Source organism: Pygoscelis adeliae, unplaced genomic scaffold (assembly GCF_000699105.1).
Source record: "Pygoscelis adeliae isolate BGI_AS28 unplaced genomic scaffold, ASM69910v1 Scaffold448, whole genome shotgun sequence".
In the NCBI taxonomy this organism is placed as follows: Eukaryota; Metazoa; Chordata; class Aves; order Sphenisciformes; family Spheniscidae; genus Pygoscelis; species Pygoscelis adeliae.
In genome coordinates this window covers 115,568-124,837 of record NW_008825288.1, presented here as the reverse complement: position 1 = coordinate 124,837, position 9,270 = coordinate 115,568, and the positions used below count along the sequence as shown (strand labels likewise).

Below are 9,270 nucleotides of genomic sequence, written 5' to 3'. Positions count from 1 at the left end.
CGGGGCTGCCTGCCCGCTTGGAGCGGAGAGCTGGCACAGGAGCTGGGCAACGCCTGCTGCCAGCTTCTGCAGAAACAGCCATGGTTTTAGTCTCATTCGTCAAATCCCCAAACGACCGAGGCACTGTACTTCAATTCTTCCCTAATAACTGACATAAACCTTCTTGTGATGCCAGCACGGTCACTGTAACGGTTAAGCATCATGGGGAAAAAAATCATGGAGACAATATGCATCTTGTGTTTAGACTTCCCTATCTGCTTAGTTTGAGGCATATAAAAATGTGGCTTTTAGGGTAGGTTCTCCTCTCTGGAGTAGCCTGTCGTATATTCTGTTGCAAACTCATTGGCTTTTTTCTCTCCGTCTTGCAATGTTTTCTTCCTCTTCTCACTAGACCTAAAAATTCAAAACAGCCAGAGCGGGAAGAGAAACGAGTCCTCGGTCTTGTGTTGCTGCGAGGAGAAAACCTGGTGTCCATGACAGTTGAAGGACCACCTCCAAAAGACGTAAGGAGAATGAGCACAGAACTAAGGAGAAAAGGAAGGGGCGTCCGATAAATTTGCTTCCTTGCAGGAGAATGCTACTGCAGTATTGTCCTAGACTTCCAGGAGCTGTTCTGACTAGGTCCAATAAATTTCACTGCAGGAAGTTCAAATCTCTTTGTGGGCTTGGACATCAATTGGACAGAGGGCGGCTGTGGGCATCCCTAGGATCTGAGGACTTTCACTTTGATAAATCTTCCTTTGCGGGGGGTGTGGGGGTGTGATGTGTGTCTATTTTCAGACTGGAATTGCCCGCGTACCTCTTGCTGGAGCAGCTGGAGGACCTGGAGTTGGGAGAGCAGCAGGGAGGGGAGTACCAGCTGGTGCACCCATGCCACAGGCTCCAGCAGGATTAGCTGGCCCTGTCAGAGGAGTGGGAGGACCGTCCCAGCAGGTGAGACGCTGTGACCCATTAAAAAAGAGTTGGCTGGTATATTCTGGAGTGGCTTTTAATTCTTGGTACCAATGCGATGCAAGAAATTGGTGAAGAACTGTAATCTTAGTTTCTGTTACCAGGGAGTTTGAGCCTAGCGAGGCTTTTTTGGTACTAGATCCCCCTTGGAACTCTCTCTTACATGATGGAAGAAGAGGCTTGAAAAGTGCAGCTTCTTGCACAGAATTCAAGTGGTATCCATTGAATTGTATTACAGATTTGTAGCATTATTTAATATGTTAAGAGGAGACTGGCGTAATTTTCTGAAGAGATAATAATTTAAATCTTGCTTATTTTTTAGTTATTAATGTAAAGCAGATGTGCTGTTTCTCTGTGAACCTGTTTATTTTGTTTACAGGTGATGACACCTCAGGGTCGTGGAACAGTTGCAGCTGCTGCTGCAGCAGCCACTGCTAGCATAGCAGGAGCCCCAACTCAATACACGCCAGGGCGGGGGGGTCCTCCCCCACCCATGAGCAGAGGAGCACCTCCTCCAGGTAGGAATTACTCTATGGAGTGGGGCAGCAAGGAGCTCATGTTATGTGGCAAAATTAGTGATAAAGAGGTATTTATCCAAGTCTGATGAAGACCTAGTATTATGGAGGATTATTCCGATATTTAGCTGGTGCCTTGAGTATTCAGCTGGATTTATATGCTTGTTCTTCTCTGGCTTAAGGAATGATGGGACCTCCTCCAGGCATGAGACCACCTATGGGCCCACCAATGGGAATGCCACCTGGCCGAGGTGCTCCTATGGGAATGCCCCCACCAGGCATGAGACCACCACCCCCAGGAATGAGAGGTGAGCAGAAGTGATCTTAGATGCCTAGAAGCTGCAAGAAGCTGTAACATGAATAAAATGTTTGAAGGGTGGTACGTTTCAATGCCTCCCTAGCTATGCTAGTTGTCAGTAAATGCCTCAGTGCCAAAAAAGAGGTCCCAAGGCCACTTCGAACATGGCAAAAACGTCTTTCTGGTTTAGCCTTGCTTCTTCTTTCCTCTTCAATATTCAACTCTTTTTCCTTTATTCCCAGGACCCCCTCCACCTGGCATGCGTCCACCAAGGCCATAAGATATTCTATAATGTACCTTTGAACTGTGAGAAGACTGATTAAAGGAATATACCGAGCAGTAGCCCCGCCAAAACTTTGCTATGTATATTTTATATTACTGCTTGTAAAGTTTGCCCTTTTTAATAAAGTTGGAAAACCCAGTACTCTGCGTCACTGTTGTACTGGCCTATTTCAGGAGTGCACCTGTTGCCTTTCACTATTGCACTTTGGTCACCCCAGACGAAGAGCAGCTTTGAAGCAAAAAGCTCAGTTTGTATTGACAGCTTAGAAGTTAACAGTTGGTCTGTTAAGTGGCCCAGACCAACTGGTTAAGTCTATATTGGTCTCTGTTCCTTATAGGAATTTAAGTATATCGATGAAATTTAGCAAGGCTGATGAAAAAAAATTTGTTGATATGGTGGAGATAGTAAAATTCGAAGAGTTTAACATTTCGATGAAATTAAGTATGGGTTACTGATCAGAATTCTCCCTGCTTTATTCACAGTGGAACAAGTACAATGGTGCCTGTATTAGGAATAGTGATCTCTGATGTTCTGCATTAAGCTACTGCTTATGAGCCTGTAAAAAAAAAAAAAAAAGCCAGGACGAGCAAACCTATCGTTAATTGCATACAATAATGTCAAACAGCCTGCATTCTGGTTGTAGTCCTCCCTTCTTGCCTCAGCTTACAGCTGCTTGCTTTTCAGTTAGGACGAAGCCATCTGCCCCCCTGCCTTTGGAGATAATCCTTTCTTCAGAGTGGCCTCTTGGAGACTTGTTTTAATTCCTGTGACTGTTATCTCTGAAGCCATCCTTGTGGCAGGTAGCCTGAAAACTTTATCCCTTCTATCTCAACCATAGAAATCCTTTTCAGCCACATTAATTAATCGAGATCACAGAAGTATATGAACAAAGCAATAAGCGTTCTCCAGTTTTTGCCCTGAAGACAACTTGGCTTACATGAACTAAAAGTCTGATAGAAAGATGTAACCTATCCCAGCTCTCAGTTGCTCTAGCTATCCTATAAAACAGAGCAAACTTTTTAGAAAAAAAAATAAATCAATCCTTTATTGCATGGGCTGCTGAAGAAGTTTTCACACAGGGTCTTCAACCAGGTATTAACAAACATCACAAAGCTGTTCCAGAACTTGAAGAAAAACTATTCAGTTTTACTGAAGTTGTCTCCTCACGGTACAAAGAAATCCAGGCCCTGGAGAGCGTGTCTGAAACGTCTGCACTGTCCAAATTACCCATTTGGTAATTACCAACAGTTCTTACTTTCTCCTGTACCTGAAAGAGAAGATATTTGAAATGACATTCCACCAGCCCAACTCCTAATGATAGATGAGGAGTAGCACTGAGCATTTTCTAGGCAATGCTCTCTGAAGTAGAAGCCTAGAAATGTGCTATTAAAGGCAGCATCCTTGATTGCCCCCAGCATCAGACCTGCAGTAGGAGGGTAAGCTACTGCAGAACCAACAAACCTTTTAGCAAGGGCCTTTAAACAATCACAAAACGAGAAAAGATAAAGCAGGAAAAAAAAAAGCTTTAATAAGAAAGTAAAGGGAGCTATACCTGGACTTGGATTTGAAGTTTCCTCCTTTCCTATGTTGGGCCATACCCAAGCGTTTTCGATCTTCAAATGATGGGCTTTTTAAGAGAGGGGAGGGGGGAAGTAAGACAAAAACCACTGAAGCACTTCAATAGCACAGGTACTTCTTGCAAGAATCCCTTCTCTGCTCTGCCCACCTTTTCTCCCAATATCAGTCAAAGTATCCCTGAGTAAGTCCAGAGATGCAAAAAAAAAAAAAAAATCCCACCTACTAAAGTCTGGACTAATGTACTACTGCTAAGACATTACCCGGCACGGTACTGCTTCAGAGCCTTCCTGCTTGTGTTGGTAAGCTCTTCGTCAAACACAGACAGTTTTTTCTTCCGCTTGGGGCCTAACACAGAGACAATAGTCAGAACATTGGCTGTAAAGAGAAGGCCACAGCATCATCTGGTTTACTAGAGCCTAGCAGCCTTGACCACAACGATTAGCCTAACCATCAGGAAAAGCAATGACTCCTCTCTGCAAACATGCACCCTGGCCAGCACCAGTGGCCATTCCTTCAAAGATCAGTGCCTCCCTCCATACAAATTAGTTTAGTTTACCTATTTGTAACAAAGTAAAACAAGAGTCTCCACCTGCTGGTACTGCTGCTGGTTCCTCTTCTGGCAAGACTCTGGCTCGCTTTGCTCGGCGATTCCTTTTTGCCAGCCGCTCGGCATACATTTGAGATTTCAAGATTTCAAACTGTGACCTCTCCTCTGGCTGAAAGGTGTTAAAATGCAAGTTTACAGTGATGTGAGGTTTTGCTAAGGGAAAACTAGGATAGTCCACCCAGGGTCCCACTTGTCCATATATGTACTCACTGTCATTTGGGCTTTTTTCTGTCTGTCCTGCATAAATTTCTTCCTCTTCTTTTTGCCTCGTAATGCTAAGTCAAACTCCTGCAGGGCTTTAGCCACTGGAGAGACAAAGAAAAGCACAGAATAAAGAACCTCTTAAAGTACAGAGCAGAGTCCAGTTGCCGCTATGGAATTTAACATGGCAGCAGTGTCATGACTCACATTTCTCTTTCTTCCTCTCCTCACGGGTCTGGAACCAGCTCCGCTCCAAACCCTCACCCACAGTCTCTTGTTTTCCTGTCTCCAGCTGCTTCTTTGCCCTATTGATCTGGCATAATTCAGGCAAGAAGTGAGTTCGTGGTGGCTAAAAATTCTCTCTCTCTTCCCTTTCTAAAGTAGGCAGGTTAAGTACATTAGGGTAACCTCCTTATGCACTACATCTACTCCAGATCCTAAAAAAACTAAGGTAAAAAAAAAAAATTCCTTAAAAAACCCCTTACTTGGGCCTCTGACTGCTGCATCTCACGTTCCTCACGCTCCAAGCACAGAACTGCATACACGTCTTTCTCTAGATTCTCAATCTTCTCTCGAAATTTTAGTATGACATCTGAAAACGATACAGTGTGAACATCAGAAGCAGCTCATGTAAAGTCCATCTTGTTTTTCAGTACCTCTTTCAGTGTCCCTCTGTACCTTGATATTCCCTGCCTACTGCTCTCCTGTTTTTTACCTCAGTGAAGTGCGTACCTTGGGGGAGAATTCTGGCTTTCACTGGTGTTTTGGCAGTCTTCACAATATCCTTCAGCATCTTGCGCTCTTCCTCACCCACAAGTGAAACTGAACGACCAGCCCTGCCTGCTCTTGCTGTCCGACCCACTCGATGAACATAGTGTTTGGTGGTGTTGGGCATGGTAAAATTGATTACCTATAACAGAAAAGCTGTTAGTAGAGAAACAATATTAAAGGACTCATTAAAAAGCTCAGCACTGCAAATACTCACTGTTTTAACACCTTCAATATCAAGTCCACGTGCAGCCACATCTGTAGCTACCAGAATATCAATCTGCTCATCCTTAAAGCGCCTGAGCAGAGATAGCAAATACATTAGCAATGAATACAGTAATCCACTTCTACCCTAAAACTTCCAGCTTCTAACTTCTTTTTTGCCTACAATTGCCAACTAAGCCTGCTAATACCTGAGTGCTTCCAGCCGCTGTGCCTGAGAAAGGTTCCCATGAAGCTCCCCAACCCGTAGACCCATCAGCCCAAGTAGGATGTGCATACGGTGAGCTTGCTTCTTAGTCTGGGTGAAAAGCATCACATGATCTGGGAAGGTTCGTGTCAGTAGAGCTGAAAGAAAGTCCTCTCAGTAGCCTGCTTCATAGCCATCTACCAACTCCAGCTTTTCTTTGCTCATCGCTAACCTGATACAATGGCCTCACGGTCCCCCTCTCGGTTGGGTCTGATCCGGATAAATTCCTGCCGCAGGAAAGGGGCAACATCTGTGTTGCTGTTCACAAAAATTCGGACAGGATTTTTCAGGGAAACAGAAGCCAAATCTTTCACCTACCAAAACAGGTTAAGGAAAAAAAAAGTCCACATAATCTCTGGTAAAAGACTAGACAAACTTCTATTCAACTTTCTGCCTCAATATGCTTCTCAGCAGCCTGTCCTACCTCCTCTGTCATTGTGGCAGAGAAAAGCATTGTCTGACGGTGGTTGGAGCACAACCTGATTATTTCCTTCATCTGTTCCTCAAAGTATTCATCCAGCATCCTACACAGGAGAAAAACAGCAAGGTAAGGCAGCTTAATCTGGTTCTAGCTAAGAAACATTACTTAAGGCAGGGCAACGAAGCCTGCCCTATAGTCTGGGAAAAGGAAAGCAGAAAACTACCATCTCATTTTCCCTGCTGTCCTGCTTAGCCTACCTGTCCGCTTCATCCAAAATCAGCACCTCAACACTGCTCAGGTGGAAAGAAGGGCAATTGTGGAGATGATCAATCAGTCGCCCAGGAGTGGCGATAAGAATGTCTGGCCCAGAGCGCAGAGCTGCTTCCTGAGTCTTCACGTCTAGGCCACCTGAAAGAGAGCAAACATGGACTGCTGACTCCCTGAGCAGATTGCAGCAGAGTACCAAATTGCCTGAGGAATGGGAAACAACTCAGATTAACACCACATTCACAATTAGAAGTGACCCCCACCTTTTTCTTTCTCAGAAACCAACAAACAATAAGTACGGCACAGTATTGGAAAGTGAGATTTTAAACCATAGCACACCTACTAGAAGCATGCCTGCAATAACTGTACAGCCTCCCGTTTTATAACACAGAATTCCCAGTTCTGTATAACGGTTTACAGCGAGCAGTACAGTTCACATAAGTTAACTTCATACTCACCTACAGCAAGGCAAGTTGTGACACTGCTGAACTGTGCCAGCTGTTTTGTGACAGAGTGCACCTGAATACCCAGTTCTCGTGTTGGCACTAGAACCAATACCCGTGTTATTGGAGCCTGACGAGGTTTGTAAATCAGGCGCTCAAGGACAGGCAAGATGAAGGCAGCTGTTTTACCTAAAGAAGAAAATTAAGAAGAATTACCAAGAATTACCAATTATTGTGAATAGCCAATTCTCCATTCGCTGTGCCTGCTCAACCCCCTACCTGTCCCAGTGGCAGCACAGGCACAAATATCCTTCCCCAGAAGACCCACCGGGATACAAGCCTTCTGAATTGGGGTTGGTTGCTTGAAGCCAAGAGCTGTGATTGCCTACAAAGGAGACAGAGCAATTAAACTCTGTCTGGTATGGCCACACCTGGAGTACTGTGCCCAGTGCTGGGCTCATCAGTACAAGAGAGACATGGACATACTGGAGAGAGTCCAGCAAAGGGCCACAAAGATTTTGAAGGGACCGGAGCACCTCACATATGAGAAAAGGCTGACGGAGCTGGGACTGCTCAGCCTGGAGAAGAGAAGGCTCGGGGGGGAAACTTGTCAATGTATATAAATACAGGAGGGTGGGTGGAGGGTGAAGGTGAAGGGAGGGTGAAAAGAGGACGAAGCCAGGCTCTTTTCAGTGGTGCCCAGTGACGGGACCAGAGGCAATGGGAACAACCTGAAACACGGGAGGTTCCCTCTGAACACCAGGAAACACTTTTTCACTGTGAGGGTGACTGAGCACTGGCACAGGTTGCCCAGAGAGGTTGCGGAGTCTCCATCCTTGGAGATACTCAAAAGCTGTCTGGACATGCTCCTGTGCAAGCAGCTCCAGGCGGCCCTGCTTGAGCAGTGGGTTGGACAAGATGACCTCCAGAGGTCCCTTCCAACCTCAGCCATTCTGCGATTCAATGACAAGTCTCACTCAAGATAGCGTTGACATATTGCAAATCAAAGAATGGTTTCCATTATTTGGGAATAACAGCTCCTAAAGGACTATCACGCTATCTCCCACATAATTTCCTTTTCAGAAAGGCTGCAAAGAGAAGAGGAATTTGACAGTTCTGATTGGTGGAGAGGAGGCTGTACAACATTCTTCAGGGTAACATATGTAATAACTAAACTAGGTAAATACCTTTAGCAAAGGTCGAGAAAGATTCATGTCCTGGAATAACAAGTTATCATCATATTGAGAGGCATCTTCAAAAAAGCTCTCTGCTTCCTAGAAACAGGAACAACAAAACTGGAACAACACAGGCAGCAACACAACATGTTATCAAAGGGCTCGGGGCTGTTTTATGAGTTACAGTTTGTCAGCCAAAGTCAAATTCCTCCAGAAGAAATGCTGGAGAATTACCTAGTGCCATTCTGTCCAACACTTACCACTTCTCCCTTTTTCAATCTCCTCTGTTCCTTCACTTTGACCGTATCTGCAGAGAAAGAGGAATATGACAGGAATTAACAAGCACAGCTAAACACATAACAAGATATGGTGACTACCTTCATCTCATACTTTTTGCTCTGAATGAGTTATTGAGGGAGAAGCCTCAGAAACAAGTACAGGCATGCAGTGGAGTAAAATACCAAGCAAATATCTTTCCTCAGGGACAAGTTCAGTTAAAGTACTATGGCTACCATTCAAAATAAGCTTGACCAAAATCAGAAGGAATATCGCAGAAGGACGACAACAAAAAAGGGACATTCTTGCCCGCTCCCAGCAAGGCTTCGCTACAGACTTTTCTCCAGTGAGCCAACAGTCTGTCAGATTCTTGCTCCTGACCATCGCTCTATGTACTACTACTACCTGCTTTTGTGAAGATAGTTTCATCGTCCAATGAATACTGGGACTCCACATCTTCTTCTTCTTCGTCTCTACTGAAATCCTCACACTCCCTCTTTTTGGTTTGATTATGCTCAGTCTCTTTATCTCTCACTTTTGCTTGTCTAGCTTCTCTTTCCTAGAAAAAGTTTAAAAAAAAAGTTTTAAAAAGAAAGGACAAAAAAGGAACTTCAACACTTTGTGAGCTTTTGCTTGTTGTTATTATAAGCCCATTCACAGGTATGTGGTTTGCATAACCTTAAGCATTAACAATTCTGCATTCTTATCAGTTCAGCAACCCATCAGGTGTGGCTGTAAACCCAGTCAAGGTGATGAGCTGCGGCTTGAGCACTGCAGCTCAGGATGCTTTCAGTCTGTGCCTCTGGAGGGAACGCAGTTGAAGGCCAAACCCATACCAGTCTTTTCAGTAATGAGAGAGTGAGGCCCTGACCTGGAACTTCCTTTTCTGTCTCACTTTCTCAATCTTCTCATCCAGCGTCGTAGCTGCTCTCTAGGCAGAAAATCACAAAAGAGGAGTTGTAAGAGGAGCCCGGGAGAGGGTGGGGCGCCGTGGCCTCGGGCACTGCAGCCCCAGTCC

General features: G+C 44.9%; 2 protein-coding genes across 2 annotated transcripts in view; one reads left to right on the top strand and one right to left on the bottom strand.

The window, feature by feature from the left end:
- Positions 1 to 2,188, top strand: part of LOC103921876 (small nuclear ribonucleoprotein-associated protein B-like) — a 4,221-nt gene extending 2,033 nt beyond the window's left edge. The window contains 6 exon segments of the mRNA XM_009329915.1: positions 292 to 375; positions 377 to 503; positions 781 to 933; positions 1,331 to 1,469; positions 1,649 to 1,774; positions 2,007 to 2,188. Coding sequence (XP_009328190.1) covers positions 292 to 375; positions 377 to 503; positions 781 to 933; positions 1,331 to 1,469; positions 1,649 to 1,774; positions 2,007 to 2,044 — 667 coding nt within the window. The 3' untranslated portion in view covers positions 2,045 to 2,188.
- An 887-nt stretch (positions 2,189 to 3,075) lies between these two features.
- DDX27 (DEAD (Asp-Glu-Ala-Asp) box polypeptide 27) lies at positions 3,076 to 9,183 on the bottom strand (the record flags this gene model as incomplete). Its single annotated transcript, XM_009329914.1, has 19 exons — positions 3,076 to 3,314; positions 3,600 to 3,674; positions 3,886 to 3,970; positions 4,215 to 4,341; positions 4,443 to 4,537; positions 4,641 to 4,746; positions 4,919 to 5,025; positions 5,166 to 5,343; positions 5,419 to 5,500; positions 5,615 to 5,768; positions 5,843 to 5,984; positions 6,095 to 6,194; positions 6,349 to 6,499; positions 6,817 to 6,990; positions 7,081 to 7,186; positions 7,989 to 8,075; positions 8,237 to 8,283; positions 8,658 to 8,811; positions 9,124 to 9,183. Coding segments are annotated over 19 exons (2,046 nt in total), but the record flags the coding sequence as incomplete, so codon positions are not given.
- Positions 9,184 to 9,270: the final 87 nt, after the last annotated feature.